The 17,877-nt window shown below is 39.7% G+C and overlaps 1 protein-coding gene across 2 annotated transcripts in view; it reads left to right on the plus strand.

Annotated features, from left to right (window-relative positions):
• Positions 1-519: 519 nt before the first annotated feature.
• psen2 (presenilin 2) overlaps positions 520-17,877 on the plus strand; it is a 49,343-nt gene continuing 31,985 nt past the window's right edge. Inside the window, exons 1-4 of one of the 2 annotated variants that reach the window (XM_039738636.1) lie at positions 520-690; positions 11,383-11,534; positions 14,015-14,226; positions 15,925-16,066. In XM_039738636.1, coding sequence (XP_039594570.1) covers positions 567-690; positions 11,383-11,534; positions 14,015-14,226; positions 15,925-16,066 — 630 coding nt within the window. In that variant the 5' untranslated portion in view covers positions 520-566. The remainder of the gene's footprint in view (positions 691-11,382; positions 11,535-14,014; positions 14,227-15,924; positions 16,067-17,877) is intronic. The other variant, XM_039738635.1, reaches the window with a different exon arrangement.

Below are 17,877 nucleotides of genomic sequence, written 5' to 3' on the forward strand. Positions count from 1 at the left end.
GCACAATAAAGTGTGCACGAAGTGAATGGGTCGGATAATTTCTGAATCTACTGTTCAGTCCTTACACAAAACGCTCTGTTTACCGGTCACCCTACGTAGAACAAGATCAAGAGTACCAGCTGATTCAACTGGACTTCTCAGATTTCCAGGGATCTTTGTAGTTCTTAAGGGAATTGCTGCTCCTGACATTTGAGATGACCAATACATCTGGACTATACAGATAGGTCCCTTTGAGTTGAGTGCATCTCTCGGGGCATTCCTCAGAAGCGGATGAAAAATATTAGTGAAGTATATATGTCTGCATTGGCCGATCTGTTGTCATCGCGACATTTCCAAGTAGAAGCGTATAAACGTTCAGTACTCGTCTTGCATGCTGGATGTATTATACCCTCCAATTATTTTTTAATTTCATTTCTCATATGTTTTCATAATGATGGGGCAGGAGACTCGATGATCTTCGCACCGCCCCGAGGGCAGGTTTAAGCAGAGCGCAGGCGCCAAGCAGATGTTTGATCAGATGACCGGTTCACTCTCAGCTGACTTCTCACAAGACTGGAGTTTCTAGTATGTGTGTACAGTTTTTCCTCTTAATCGCTTCGAAGACTAGTGTTTCCGTGACGTACATCGTAAAAGCGCAGCTATTGGTGGTGTATCTTCCCAGAGGACGGCGGAGCATTGGAAGGACCACAGGTGAGCGAGCGAAAACAGAAACCCAACGGTTCGGTCCAAAGAGAGGTCGTGTAATTGCAATTCAGGCTTTAGTGCTGACTTCGCTGCGGTTTCCATGCTGAATATACCGAAAGATAAGAGAGGCGCCCTAATTCTAAACATCCGGCAGGCGACCACTGTCTTTTAAGTATGTTTAAGCCTATGTGAGGTGGAATGCTTGTGTGACAAGAACGGCAACGATAAGGGTTTCACTTGACGCGTTCGGAGTTTGTTAGTAACTTGTGCTTTATTTTATATAACATAAATCGCCGCTAAATTAACACCATTAGTTTCGTACGTTTATTTTCAAAGCCAGAACTGATACGCGATTAATCACAAGCGCAGTACTTTCACGAGTCTTAAACTGGAAGCCAACACATCGTATTTCTAGTTGGCAGGAATGTTTTGTGTTGGCAAAGTACTCATTACAAATTCCATTAATGATTACAACTAAATAAGATGCATAAGACTTTACTAAGCAACACGATTCCAGCCGTTCACCTGCTTAATCCAGAGTCGTTGGGTTGGCAGGTTTTTCAGTCCCCTCTTGTCTTCATGTGTACCAGTCACAAGTTAACTTAATCGTACTATTTCAAGAAAAAAAATGTTATCAGCATAGGAAACAAGCTAGCAGTCCCGGTAGTGGAAAACAGAGATTCGAACGGGTTCCTTTGTGTTTGAATGACATACAGTGTTAAGACGGCTAGCCAAGGGCGAAAATAAACGAAAGTGATTGAAGGACTAAGCTGTCCTCTCATTTGGGAAATGTTCGTCCAGTTTTTCTTTTTCGGGCTTGCTTAATCCCTTTAATGATTTACTATGGTAGCGTTGCTGCTGCCCCTTGATAAAGAGCCCAGCGTTCACATCCCGGATACAGCCTGCATGAAGTTTGAATGTTCTCCCGGGCTGAGGGTTGTCCAGGTGCTCCAATTTCCTCCCACTGTCCAAAGGCATGCAGGTTAAGTGAACTGGCAATGATAAATTGTCTCTTTTATAATTTTCTATTTTGTCTTAAAAAATGATAACATTGTTTACAAAAAATGGCCCTTGATATACAGAATGTGTGTATATTTGTGTGTTCACCTGGCACTGAAGTGGTGTCCTGAGCAGAGATTGTCCTTGCCCTATACAGATACTTGCTGGGATGAACTCTAGCTTCCCCACAGCCATGTTCAAGACAAAGTGGGTTTAATAAATGGATAGATGGCTCACTGTACTTTATTTTCTTTAGTTTTTTTTTTACATACCTAATTTGTTTGTGGGGGGGATTATTAGGTGGAATATATATATATATATATATATATATATATATATATATATATATATATATATATATATGCACTATGATTCAATTTGGAGCTATATATCTTATATATATATATATATGTATATATATATATATATATATATATATATATATATATATATATATATATAGTACAGGCCAATGTGTTTTCTTTATTTTCATGACCATTTACATTGGTAGATTCTCACTGAAGGCATCAAAACTATGAATGAACACGTGGAGTTATGTACTTAACAAAAACAGGTGAAATAACTGAAAACATGTTTTATATTCTAGTTTCTTCAAAATAGCCACCCTTTGCTCTGATTACTGCTTTGCACACTCTTGGTATTCTCTCTATGAGCTTCAACAGGTAGTCACCTGAAATGGTTTTCACTTCACAGGTGTGCCTTATCAGGGTTATTTAGTGGAATTTCTTGCTTTATCAATGGGGTTGGAACCAGCAGTTGTGTTGTGCAGAAGTCAGGTTAGTTGGACGATCATTTATTTTTCAACAGGACAATGACCCCAAACGCACCTCCAGGCTGTGTAAGGGCTATTTGACCAAGAAGGAGAGTGATGGAGTGCTGTAAATGGTCATGAAAATAAAGAAAACACATTGAATGAGGAGGTGTGTCCAAACTTTTGGCCTGTACTGTATATTTATACTAGCAGAATACCCGCGCTTCGCAGCGAAGTAGTGTGTTAAAGAAGGTACGAAAAAGAAAAGGAAAAATTTTAAAAATAACGTAACATGATTGTTAATGTAATTGTTTTGTCATTGATATGAGTGTTGTTCTCATATCTATCTATATATATCTATCGATCTATCTATATATATATGTTGTTCTCATATCTATCTATCTATCTGTCTATCTATCTATCTATATATATATATATATATATATATATATATATATATATATATATATATATATATATATATATACACACCGCTTGGCAGTGGAGAAGTAGTGTGTTAAAGAAGAAAAGAGAAAGAAAAGGAAACATTTTGAAAATAACGTAACATGATTGTCAATGTAATTGTTTTGTCACTGTCATGAGTGTCGCTGTGATATATATATATATAGCAAAATACCAAGCTTCTTGCGATGTAATGTGTTAAAGAAGTTATGAAAAGAAAAGGAAACATTTTAAAAATAATGTAACATGATTGTCAAAGTAATTGTTTTGTGTATTTGGTGGCAGCGTCACAAAGTTGTTTTCGGTAGCTGCATCAGAAAATGTACCACGACGTCTGACACGCATTTTTACTTTTTACTGTTTTCTCACAGCTTGGATTGCTGCTGTCATATATACACACACACACACACACAACATATATATATATATATATATATATATATATATATATATATATATATATATATATATACATACATACATATATATACACATACATATACTTGTGTGTATGTTTGTATGTGTCTATATGTGTGTGTATAGCTTTGGTCACTGAGTGCAAGGGAAAAATAATAAAATGTAGTTAATAAATAAGTTAATAAACAGTAAAACATTAACGTTTTAAGAAGTACAGGTACATTGAGCACTACGGGAGTGGTTGCGGGTAAACTACATTTTAAAGACTGTGTAACACAACAGGTAAGTACTGTAGTACTAACAGCAGCTAAAATGTATATGGATCATCTCTCGGTAGTAGATCCCTTTTGAAAGGCGCTACACGACGGCTGTGGTATAGAAATTACATTTTCTATGTGAACGTTCAAATTTGTGCTTCTGGTAATGTGCCTTACCGGCATTTAAAGAAAATTAGTTTTGTGTCCTCTGCAGTGTTAAGAGAGAAAGGCTTTGGTTTGGGATAAAAGGAAAAAAGGTGTAAAGAAAGGAAAGTTGCCTTTTTCTTTTATATAGTATAGAGTGATGTGTTCGCTGACGTTATGATCGCCTTTTGGGGACAGTCGCGGTGGGTCTTGTGTAGACTGGTGAGACGTCCCGCCATTAATCGGTTGTGATGGCACTGTGAGTCCTCCACTCGTGTGCGTGTCTTCATAATCCGAGGTGAAGACCTCATAATCGTATACGTGCAAAAGAAAGTGTGAATCGCCTTAATATTATTTTGCCGTGGTGTAGAAAAGAGGTCCGTGTTTGCACTTGTCTGGGCTATAGCGCAGGGGGAGGATGAAAAAAATTAAAAGTGCTCACTTTGACTTAAGGCAGAAGCGCAGTCAGCGTCTCAAAGGCCGGCACAGCTATGCACGCGCTGGCTGCTCGACTTTTGCAGGGCAGGAGACTACAGTTTTTGCAGACACGTTCATGATATCAAAAGTCTCAGCACTCTTTGGAGGTCATTCATATATTATATGATATATATATATATCAAAATACCCGCGCCTCGCAGCGGAGAAGTAATGTGTTAAAGAAGTAATGAAAAGAAAAGGAAACATTTTAATAATAACGTAACATGATTGACATTGTCATGAGTGTTGCTGTCATATATATGCCTGCCTAAATAAGTCACCCTCGCTTTGCTCTTACTTTATTTACCGTTCATTTAATCATGGCTAGTGGCGGAAAAATTATAAAATGGAAGGAGGATGGCTTTACCAAAACAATTATTGATGGCGAATCGATTATTCATAAAGCTTGAATTGGTGATCTGTTTTTCTGTGTTAACCTCATATTTTTCATATTTCTTCTCAAACTAAGGTGGTGCGAGGGTAAAATGAATCGGGATGCGCTGATCAATGTAATCGGTGTACCAGGAAATCATGCATTGACAAAAGCTCCCTTTGCTTGTAATGCAAAGTGTGATTAAATGCATTATTTTTAACGTTATGGAGCACATGCATCGAAGCTTCTCAGCTGTGCTTGTGCTAAGAAAAGGAAAGATTTTAAAAATAACGTAACACGATTGTCAATGTGACCTTTTGTAAGTAGTGCCTGGAGGATTCAGTGTGGAGAAACTCTAGAGACAGCGTGTGTATTAACTTGTGGATTTTTCTGTGAGTATTTGGTGGCAGTCTGACGAAGTTGCTTCGGAAGACGGCGTTAGCATGAGCTCAGCTCAGAGCGAAATGAGATGAATGGGAGGGAGATGATGACGTGACTCCCCACCCGCCTTAACTGTCAATCCCCACAAACACAGTCTCGGAATTTGCATAAGCACACCCCTTCACCTACAATTTTAACTTAGTTACTAAGTGATCAAAACTCTCGTTTATATCCTGCGTCCTCTCATTAAACTTGTATCCCGCATTACCTGTGGGCATGTGAAACGCCAGCGGTAGCCTGTCTATGAACTTAATTTAAAGTTTAGGTTTACACCTTGCATTCTTTCCGAGGTAGCAGCACTCATGAATATGGTAGTATATGTCACTCGCTCGCTTCTTATTGTTTCGCTGCCTTCTCAATTATATAATGCATGTTTTCTTAAGCGCTTTTTGGAGGTCTTTCTGGTTTTCTACGCACTGCGTTGACAGTCAGTTCACGTGATTACGTGGGAGGCGTGATGATGTCACACGAAACTCCGCCTCCCACGTCATTCCAGCTCAACTCCATTACAGTTAATGGAGAAAAATACCTTCCAGTTATGACCATTAGGCGTAGAATTTTGAAATGAAACCTGCCCAACTTTTGTAAATAAGCTGTAAGGAATGAGCCTGCCAAATTTCAGCCTTCTACCTACATGGGAAGTTGGAGAATTAGTGATGAGTGAGTGAGTGAGTGAGGGCTTTGCCTTTTATTAGTATAGATATGTGCACTCGCTGATTCAATTTGGAGCTATCAGCCATCTTTATCATCTTCTTGAAAATGACAAAAAGGGACAACATGCACATTTCACACTAAAGACAAGCCGCACTGAATCAGACTAATAATGTTCAAGCACTGTTTTTTGCTTTGCTTCTGATACGCTGTGAATTGACTCCAGCTTCATGTAACAGTGCAATACTAAGCAGAGACGGAAGAAGTATGAGTTCCTAGGCTTAGTATTGTCAGAATGTCAGAGTACAGTAAAATTCTTACTTGTGTGAACTAATCAACAAACCACGTATCACCACACTTATGTGAACTAATCCACATGCAATTTATCACCACTCTTTCTGGCACCGTGATTAGTTAGTATTATGTGCCTTTAAACTTTTGCCTGGACAGATCAGTACTAACAGTTCACTTTTTGTTAGCTACTTTTAACAAATTAGAACAAATTTTTGAATTCTCTATTTTCTTCCTTTATTAATAATGCATAATTACACTACTCATCCACTGGTGTATCTGCTTAATCATTTCATGTTCATGGAGGGTCAGAGTATATCTTGGCAACTACAGACACAAGGAAACAAGAAGCACATTCAAACACACACCATACTCAGTCATGCCATCCCAAGTTTGGAAACAGAAATAAGCCTAATTTGCAAATTTTTTTGGTGGGGGGGAGGAAAACTTGCTTACATAAATAGAGAACATGTAAATTCTACAGAAGCTGTAATATAGACATGGCCTGGCAGCACTAACCTCCATGTCAACTCTTGGTAATCATTGTGTATCATATTTGTATATGGTGATTCTATTAGTCTTGTGTGCATGGAAACCTTAAATATGTGAAGCATTCCTGTTCTAATCCAAATACCTTATATATATATATATATATATATATATACTGTTAAAGCAAGCACATATAAGCTTCTTAACGTCAAAGATATAAGTGAAAAAAGAAGGAAATGAAAGGGGGTAGTTCTGGTGCTTGTCGACAGCCTTCACAGCTTTCTGTGATCTATTAAAAGCTTCTGGTTAGGAGAGCTTTGTCTTCCTGAGAAGCTGGTCTCAAAATGAACCACATCTTCCAATTAGTGCTATGTATACAGAACATGCCACAAGAGGTGAGGCTCACGAGGTCAAACCAGAAGTGACATTAGGTTTCTTCCAGTGAGTTCTTTTCTACTCTAGAGATTTAGATTGGGTCTAGATTGGGGGCTGTGCTTCACCTATAGTATTCCCCCCTGTGCTTCCTTGCACCAAGACCCATAACACCTTGCTGTAGGGATTTTATATATTAATATGTTTTGTATAATGTGTAGTCAGATTCTCTTTGTTTGCATGGAACTTGGAATGAAAAGGATTTGAAGGTTTATATCAACACCACATTTTCATCATTATGCAGAAACTAATAAAATGTTAGGTTATTTTATGAGAACTGTTTAATATAAATCAATGGATATTATGCTCAAGACTATATAATGCACTAGTTAGACCACATCTGGAGCGTTATGTGCAGTTCTGATCACAACACTTCAAGAAAGACATAGCAGTCGGGTCCATTACAGGACTTAAGGGTGTGTTATACTGTGAGAGCCTAGGAGCATTAAACCTGTTTAGTTTTGAGCAGAGGAGACTGAATGAGGACCTACTCCAGGTTTTACAATCTTCAAAGTCATTGATAAAAGAGATCTCTACCTTTCTATATTTTCTTTTCTGGATTGCCTTTGCCTTGTGCTACCAACTTATCACAAGACCCACTGCATCGAATCTTCTAAAACATCGTTTTCTAACCTTTTTGGTGTCACAACCCAGTTTTTCACATGCCAGTGTATTTGCAAGCCACCATGAATTTAGCACAGTTATCTGAATGGGCGGAGTGTGGTGGTCCCCCTCAGGGTGAATCGAGCATGATCATCAAAGGGGTTGGGTGTTTGCTGTGTAATCACCAGAGCATTAAGGTGTTAGATGAATCAAGCATGATCCACAGTGCTTTTCCTCCATGTTGACTCAAGCATCATCTTCAGAGAAGGGGTTTGAGAGGTCATCCAGGATCCTCTATGCAATGCTGCTGCCGTGAATTGAGTGCGATTGTTGGAGTGCCTGGGGTGGGCAGTATTTCATCCAGGAGTGGGCACAACTCACAGTTTAAGAAACACTGCTCTAACACAAAGCCTAAAAAAACAACAAAATAATAAAGATATCTACAATACATAAGAACATTGCCCAGTGGGGCATTCTGGAACAACCAGTAAGCCATGCAATTGAAGCAAAAACCATAACAACCTTTAAGAAGAATCTGCATGAGATATGGGACAGATTAGCTGTTAGCTAAACAAAAGAGCTGGAGATACTGAATGGTCTCCTTTCATTTATTAAAATTCTAAGCCTTTGTTATCACAGTTTACATTTCCATCATAGCCTTCATTTACATCATCTAGTGCGTCAGCGTCAATCTCATAATATGATATCTCCAGTGACTCTGTCTTAGCAGTTGGTGACAATCTAGATGTTTTGTGTCTTAAGTCATAGGGGTGGGTTCCTGTGTGTGTGTAAGAGGAGTCAGCCAGTGGGTGTTGAGCCAAAAAGAGGTTAAAACTGTTACAGAGAACATGAGTTATGCATACAACATGGCACAAGGAAAGATTTAACATGAGTATTTTGAACTGTGAAAACAGAAGAGAGACTTGGCTATTATCACAAACACAACAGAATGGAAAATTGAAAAAGATGGACATATACTGTGGCTGTAAAGCATTTGTCAACAATTGGTGTTGGCAGTTGCTGAGAAGTCCTATCTATAGTCTGCCAGCCCCTGTAATTTTTAGTCATGTAGTCTTAGACCCTCAAGGCACTGAGATCCAGCAAATGCAGTCACAAAGTTTAACATGCCCTCCAACTGCAAGTCATGTACTGTGACTCTAGCTTTAGTTAATTAAGTCAAAGGGGAACTCAGTTGGCTCAAGTGACAAATCAGTCTTCTGACTAAGAGCGTTTCTCTTCTTCATAGTGAGCGCCTTACTTTTGAGCCCGCAACCTCAATGCACACAATTACAGAAGTGGAAAGCTTTATCACGGTTACTCCATAATCAGTTGGCAGTTGAATTATTTCTTTCAATAAATAGGTTTGGCTCATACAGATTGGTTCTTATCGGTTAAGTTCCACTTTGAAGTACAGTTAACAGATTGTAGTTTGTTGAATTTGTTTGACTGTTAAAAGGAAATGAACATAAGTTGAGGGAAGTAATCCCTTCTCGTATTACTTCACAGAAAAAAAAATGCAGAATTTTATTAGCCCTGTCTTTTGTTCCAAAAAGTGAAAGTAGTTTGAGATATCCTCTGTAGGTGAATATGGTTTGTGTCACAGTCCCTCTATATAATGCCTAGGATGGAGACTGCTCTTTGAATTCATTTTACAAAGCAACTGGCAAATCGGAACTGAAGTTTGAAGTTATTCGATATTCTGTAGGTTAGCTTTCAATCAATCAATCAATCAACATTTATTTATATAGCACATATTCATACAAAAAATGTAGCTCAAAGTGCTTTACAAAATGAATAGAAAAATAGAAGACACAATAAAAAATAAACATAAGTCAACATTAATTAACATAGAATAAGTAAGGTCCAATGGCCAGGGTGGACAGAAAAAACAAAAAAAACCTCCAAAAGCTGGAGAAAAAAAATAAAATCTGTAGGGGTTCCAGACCACGAGACCGCCCAGTCCCCTCTGGGCAATCTACCTAACATAAATCAAACAGTCCTCTTTGTATTTAGGGTTTTCATGGAAGGACCTGATGATGATGGTCACGTAGACTTCTGGCTTTCAGTCCATCAATGTAGGTGCAACTTGGTTCAACTTAGGCATCACACTTGTGCAATGGTTAGTGCAGCTGTTTCACAGATCCTGGCATTGAGTTCTGCCCCAGTCATTGTTTGTGTGGAATTTGAATATTCTGCCTCTGTCTTTTGGGTGATTTTTTTTTCCTACCACATTCACAAATGCAATTATGTTAGATTGATTGGCATTTCCAAACTAGCCATGCAGTGAACTAGCCTTACTGTCCTGGACTAGTACCTACCTTGCACCCACTCATTACACTCGGGATAGGTTTCATCACCCTAATAACCTTGAACCTTTTATGTTATGTTATCTTTCATAGCAAGTACAATAACAAAACACTTTACTAAACAAGTAGTATTCATTTGATATTGTTGTGAGGTCTTATATAGCAAGAAGACTAGGTTCAGATGGTTTTCTTTATTACTAATGCCACCTGGGAGATCAGTTATGGTGGGGTGAATGGGACTCACCAAGTTCATTATAGATTGTCATGCTCTTACACCCTAAAGTTAACAAACACACCTAGACAATCCACTTAAGAACTGATTATGAGTGATGCATGCATAGCCTATGACTACTCAGTCCTTCTCATAGGGACCCACTAGCTTTGGTATGAACAATTCACAGGTGTCCTCCGATATAACCACAACATGAAAGGCTGACATACCTTGGTACCCGATAATAACCTAGACATATAAAGGTGGACACATTTCACAGTGTTCCCGGATGTAATCTTGACACTAAACGTTGACTTACCTTGGTCCTCGAGAATAACCTAGACATATATGGTTGTTTCAGGGTGGCAAACGAGCGGGGTTCAAGACGTGTTCACATATGTGCGTTGTGACAGGCAGCCACAGCCATTACCTGACCAGGACGCCAACTGGATGGAAGGACCGGGGGAAAGAACATCTGCAAGGCATCACCTCCTGGGTGGCTGTGGCACAATGTATTCACGCAGCGCATGCTGGGAGTTGGAGTTTGGCACAGCCCTGTTGGGTTCTGGGCTGCCAGGGGGAGCTGCAGAGCCCCACTCTGGGCTTTCGGCAAACCTGGGAGTGATTCCATGTCTAATTAATGAGGCACCTGGAACACTCCCAGGGCCTGCTTAAAAGGAGCCGCCTCATTCCTTTCAGGGGGTTAGGTGGAAGAGGACGAAGCTTACCAGAGGGAGGAGTGGAGACAGAGCGACAAAGGGAGAAAAAAGGATGAAGATAGAACTGTATATTTGGTGCTTGATGTACTGTGTTGTTGAGGGGAGTGAGGGAGAAGCACTACCTGTACGAAAATAAATGTGTGCTGTGCTGAAGTCGTGTCTCTGTATCGGGGTTGAGGCAGCTGGAGCACCCCTGGTTTCCACAGCATTTATGACATGTTCATGATTTAAAGTGTAAATTGTATACAGTTGTGCACGTGCAAGATTGTACACTTTTTTTTTTTGTCATATGCGTTTTCCTGTTTCCTGTTTTTTAAAGTTTGCATAATTTCACACTTGAAACCACGTAAAATTCTATAATTGAGACCAGAAAAAAGTGGCTGCTTTTCATAAATTTATTCTCGCATATTTGTTGTCCAGTAACATTTAAAGCAACATTAGCCTTTAGTCTTGCTCATTCTCATTCTCTGGACTTCACTCACACATCATCATTCGTCTTAAACAACCTTTTCAGCACATGTGATGCTGTAAACGCCTGAACAGTTGGGAGGTGGGGAGATTTGTAGTGTTGGGGTTGGGTGTATCTGATAAAGTCACCCCTCAGTGTATAATGTATAAAAGTGCCGTATTAATTGTTATCTTTTTATAATGTAGTTCCCTGGAATACAGGCTCCATGAATACCTCCACTGATGAAGAGGAGTTCTGCAATGAGAAGACAGCCCTTATGTCTGCCGAGAGCCCATCTGTCCCATTATACGATGATGGGAGGGGCTCACAGAGGGCAAAGGAGAGTCAGACAGTGAGGGTATGTTTGCAGACCATTGGCTGTTACCTAACAGACTGATATTATTAAATTGTATTTAGCCACTTATTATAATTGTAAATCAAAAAGTATCTGAAATAATGTTGTAAATTCCTTAAGTACGTGTGCATGCGTGTGAGCTTTGTTTGTCTAAGTTGCTGCAACGCGGGTCCAAACTGGTCTGGCTAATTATCAGTATGTTGTATTGTTGTTAACTTTCCAATTGTACCAAAGAAAAGCCCTGTGTGTGTGTTTGTGTGCGCGTGTTTAATTACCAAGTGACGGACTGGTGCCACTTTCAGGTGTTGTTCCTGCCTTATACCCAATGATTGCTCGGTACAACCCCTCAAACTCGCCTTGGAGAAGCAATTTAGGAATACAGAAAGATGATAACATGGGCCCTAGTGGCTGGGCTGGCAATACCCACTTGTCATTGATTGAATGGGCAGCCCAGTTTGCTGTTGGCCATGTAAAGTGCCTTTAGCTGCTAAGATTACTGGAACATTGAAACAGTTGTTCTGTTCCTCTAAAGTGTCCTTGGTTGGTTTTCATACATTTTTTGTATGTTGAGTCAGAAAATGTATGTCATAATAATAAGAAAGAAATCTGGTTCTCCTTAAGTCCCTAAGGAAAGCAATGTGATCCATTGTCCTGCACCAGTAGAATATATTTCACATAGATCTGTTTTTTTTTTTTCTCTGTTTTAAGGGATATGCTGTTAATGTTTAAAATTCTGTTTCTCACATTATGACAGTGACATTAGTACACTGCGATTTTGCATGTTTGAAGTTCTTGCTTAGCCAGTGCCATTTTGTAACACAGCTGTTTGGTTACCACATTGTCATAGAAAAGAAATCAATTCACTAGTCACATGATTCATGACCTGTGATATCACTGTGCTGCAAATAAAAAAGATGGAGTACAAAAAAAAAACTAGTGTCCTAACTTTGAGATTCCTAAAATAAAGAAACCTTACAAATTTATTTAAATGGCAAGAGTTCAAATATGAAGTTATTATGAGGATTTCTGCTTGTTTTTTTGACTTTGTGCTTGTTTTGCTTATAGGAGATTGATGATTGATTTAAATACATCTTCATTGCATCCTGAACTATTGTCAGGCCCCAGATAATGTCCTCTCCTCTACCCCGTTTTTTAGCTCTGTCATATTCTGTTTTTTTTTTTTTTTTCTTTTTTTTTTTCTTCAACCTTTACCGCCTGCCATTTGGCACATTGCACCATACTAATTAATTCACTATTACAGTGGAACCTCAGTTCACGAACGTCTCGGTACACGTACAAATCGGTTTACGACCAAAAAGTTCGCCAAATGTTTGCCTCGGTTCATGACCACACACTCGGTATATGAACAAGCCAGTTTCCCTTTCGGTTTGAACATGTTCAGTCTCTCCCTGTGCAACAAGCGTGCGAGCAAAAGAGAGAGAGCGCGACACACACACACACACACACACACACACACAGGCATGCTAGAGAGAGACACACACACAGGCATGCTAGAGAGAGGCACACACAGGCGCTCCAGGCTCGGAAAGAGAGACACATACACACACGAAAGAGAGAGGGAGGGCTGGACGCATAAGGTAGTAAAGGCTTGTTTTTGTTTTCAGTTCTGTTTACAGCGATCGGTTCATAGCGTGCATTCTGTCAATGTTACTTTTCTTGGTTGTTTATTAAATTACGGATTTTTCAAATGTTCATTTTTTTCCCTGTGCTTAAAACTCATTAAAAAAAAGTGTTTTTAGCGAGCGGTTCCTAGCACTATAGTGCGAACTATTGCAGTGTTAGTTTTCTCTGTTGTTCAAGGTTTTCTTAGAGTTATACAATGTTTTTACATTTAGTTTACTATTACACTGTGCATTCTATGGTATAATTAACTATATTTGTGCTTAAAAACTAAAAATATATATATTCACATACAGTTTGTATGGTCTAGAATGGATTAGTTGTATTTATATACAATCCTATGGTGGAAATTGCTTCGGTTCACAACCCAATCGGTTTGCGACCGGAGTTTTGGAACGAATTATGGTCATGAACCGAGGTTCCACTGTATATTGTATTGATGATTACTTGTGTTCTGTTCTGTGTATTGTGTTGTATTTGCCCCCCTTTTTTTGACACCCACTGCATGCCCAGCCTACCTGGAAAGGGTATCTCTTTGAACTGCCTTTCCCAAGGTTTCTTCCATTTTTCCCCTACAAGGGTTTTTTGGTGGTTTTTCCTTTGTCTTCTTAGAGAGTCAAGGCTTGAGGGCTGTCAAAAGGCAGGGCCTGTTAAAGCCTGTTGCAGCACTCCTTGGGTGATTTTGAGTTTTACAAAACTAAATTGTATTGTATTGTATTGTACAGTTAATATGTCATGTTTGTAGAAGGAAAAGCCTCCAGGAGGTAACCAATGACTAAATGATTTGAAGCTTTCCTATCTGAATGTATTTTATATCTGTTTTTTTTGTGTTTTCCCCATAGCATCGCTCATCATCAAGCCAGATAAACAATACAGATCGTGAAGACCACTCGTCAAGCCGGGTTTCTGTCACTGACAGTGAAGTGGAGGAGCTCTCTCTAAAATATGGTGCCAAACATGTCATCATGCTCTTTGTCCCAGTCACGTTGTGCATGGTGGTCGTGGTCGCTACAATCAAATCTGTCAGCTTTTACTCTACTAAAAATGGACAGCTGTAAGTCACAAAGCTGGGCCAAGTACATTTTTTGTAGTTTATGAGAATTAGACCAGGACAATTCTGAATATAATTATTAGACTTTTTCTGTGTAATTGAAGTGAGTTGTCTCTATTAGCTTTTTGTGGGTTTCGATCAAGTGGGGCAATGTGCTGAGAATGTAAGCCTCTGAATGTGAGTGTTAGAATTCTGAGAGCATGATGTCAAGTGTCCATCTGAAATACGATTATTGCCCATATTTATCAAACATCTTAGAATCACTCCTAGGAATTGCACTGAAAGTCTGACTATGGTAAGAACTTGTCCTTCCCCAGAGTAGAACATGAAGTAGTTGAGAGACATCCTAAACCAACACCCAGCAAGGAGTTAGGAGTTCATGTTTAAGAATGAATGACATCACAGTTTACCATGGAAAGTCATCAGGAGGGCCCACAGCATTATGAAGGACAGCACCTTACCTGAACACAGTTTATTTACACTCCTACCATCAGGCAGACATTATACAAACTTGAAGTTAAGGACTTTAAGACTATGGAATGGATATCTTTTTAAGAGTTCATTGTTGTCCAGCATTACTAAAACATTTCACTTTTTCTTCATTTTCTGGCAGCTCTTAGTGAGTTAGGACAACTCATGACCTCTCCTAAATCCTGGTGAAGTTAGGAATAGTTTTCTAAATTAGAAAAATTGAATAAATGTTCTTACTCCACCTCCTAAGAGGAGGACCAAATTTGTGTCACTCTAAGATTGTTCAGCCAGTTAGGACTGTTTTACTACTCTGAGATGCTTGATACATAGGAACACAGATGTGGAATTACCGCTTCAGTCATATGTGAAGATGACAGACAAATTAAGGAAATAATCTTATCTGCAGGGCTGGATTTAAGCATAACCTAAACAAAGTACACTGCTCACTTAGGGGCTCATGCTCTTAGGGGGCTTCTCAAAATTTCAGATTCATCCATCCATCCATCCATTATCCAACCCACTATATCCTAACACAGGGTCACGGGGGTCTGCTGGATCCAATCCCAGGGCGCAAGGCAGGGAACAAACCCCAGGCAGAGCACACACACACACATTAGGGACAATTTAGAACCACCAATACATCTAACCTGCATGTCTTTGGACTGTGGGAGGAAACCGGAGCACCCAGAGAAAACTCACGCAGACACGGCGAGAACATGCAAATTCCACGCAGGGATGACCCGGGAACCGAACCCAGGTCTCCTTACTGCGAGGCCCATTTCAGATTTATTAATTTGTTAATTTTATTTACAGTATTTGTAAGTTACATTTGGGCAACCATTCCCCTACCCCCACATGGGTGTGTTGTGCAACTTGGTGGCATCCTTGTTCAGTTCAGTTCTTACCCAACCATATATACAGTTCTTGCCAAATAGGGCCTCACCATTTTTAAAAAACAGCTGTGCTTCTGTGCCACAATAGTAGAACATGATGCTGATGTTGGCCCTCTTTTTGGCCTTCTTCAGTACTGTAAACAGATTGGTAATGATACGATTTGGGGAGAAACTGTGTATTCTTTTGAGTAATTAAAACCATATATAGCTAAAGATACAGAGCAGGTGCTATGTGCAACGCATATGATACTGGAATTCTAAGACACCTCATCCACTTTATGATTTTCTTGTTTTTTCACTTGTGAGTACTGATTATATTTCTTTTTGTGTTTTTCAGCATATACACGCCTTTCACAGAAGACACAGATTCTGTAGGACAGCGCCTCTTGAATTCCGTCTTAAACACCCTGATAATGATCAGCGTCATAGTAGTTATGACTATTCTCCTTGTGCTGCTTTATAAATACCGCTGCTATAAGGTGAGCACACTCCCCTTTTTTGGACTCTGTGATGGTGAGGGGCTGTACATAATCAATTGACTAGACATTCTTTATATGCCATTTTTAATATAGGGTGGTCCAGATCTAATTATGCAATTTTCATTACGCTATAACTTGTTACGTTTATTACATAGAAAATCACCCGAAAAATCCCGGACCATCGAAAAGTGTGCGAACTGGCGACATGAAGAATCGTATTTGAACCGAACTGGAATCATCCCCGCATAAATCAAAGTCATCCAGATGATCTGGATCTGCATAATTAGATCTGGACCACCCTGTACTGAGCACCATTGTAAAGTGCCTCACTAAGCAATTGGCACCACTGTCAGACATAGCAAAGAGTGGACACACTGTTGTTTACACCCTGTCACTTCTCAAAATGTTTGGTTCATAGGGAAAATTTAATTATTATAGATTATTAAAGGTTATTAGTTAGAATGTCTTTTAACTGAGCAACAGGGTATACACAAGCCAGTGTATTTCTTTGTGCTGGTCCCAAGCCCAAATAAATGGGGAGGGTTACGTCAGGAAGAGCATCTGGTGTAAAATTTTACCAATACAAATTTTCATACCAGATCAGTCGAGCCCTGGGTTAACAACGACCGCCAACAGTACTGTTAGCCAACAGGGTGCTGGCGGAAATTGGGCTACTGTTGGCCAAAGAAGAAGAAGAAGGGGGAGATGTGTCTGGAGGGAGGAGGAAAGTAAAGAGAGTGGAACTGAGGGTAGGAACTTTGAATGTTGGCAGTATGACTGGTAAGGGGAGAGAGTTAGCAGATATGATGGAGAAAAGGAAGGCTGATATATTGTGCATGCAAGAGACTAAATGGAAGGGGAGTAAGGCCAGGTGGATTGGAGGTGGATTCAAATTGTTCTATCACGGTGTGGATGGGAGGAGAAATGGAGTAGGGGTTATTCTGAAGGAACAGTATGTCAAGAAAGTTTTGGAGGTGAAAAGAGTGTCAGGCAGAGTAATGATTATGAAGCTGGAAATTGGAGGTGTGATGATGAATGTTGTTAGTGCATATGCACCACAAATTGGGTGTGCAATGGCTGAGAAAGAAGTTTTTTGGAATGAGTTGGATGAAGTGATGAACAGTGTACCCAAGAGACAGAAAGTGATGTGGGCATGTTGGTGAAGGGAACAGTATAGACGAGGAGGTGTTGGGAAGGTATGGTGTCAAGGAGAGGAATGAAGAAGGTCAGAGGATAGTGGATTTTGCCAAAAGGATGGACATGGCTGTGGTGAATACATATTTTAAGAAGAGGGAGGAACATAGGGTTATGTACAAGAGTGGAGGAAGATGCACAGAGGTAGATTACATCCTTTGCAGAAGAGTGGATCTGAAGGAGAGTGAAGACTGCAAAGTGGTGCCAGGAGAAGTTGTAGTTAAGCAGCATAGGATGGTGGTCTATAGGATGACGTTGGAGATCAAGAAGGGAAAGAGAGAGAGGGCAGAGCCAAGGATCAAATGGTGGAAGTTGAAAAAGGAAGACTGCAAGGTTTTACTTTTTGTAAAAATCGATTGATTTGTATGGAATGATTGCAATAAAATTAATAAAACTTAAAAAAAAAAGAAAACGGAAGACCGAAAGGTTGAGTTTAGGGAGCAGGTGAGGCAGGCACTGAGTGGCAGTGAAGAGTCACCAGACAGCTGGGAAACTACAGCAGATGTACTAAGGGTGACGGCAAGAATGGTGCTTGGTGTGACATCTAGGAAGAGGAAGGAAGAAAAGGAAACCTGGTGGTGGAATGAGGAAATACAGGAGAGTATACAGAGGAAGAG

Source organism: Polypterus senegalus, chromosome 16 (assembly GCF_016835505.1).
Source record: "Polypterus senegalus isolate Bchr_013 chromosome 16, ASM1683550v1, whole genome shotgun sequence".
Taxonomy (NCBI): domain Eukaryota; kingdom Metazoa; phylum Chordata; class Cladistia; order Polypteriformes; family Polypteridae; genus Polypterus; species Polypterus senegalus.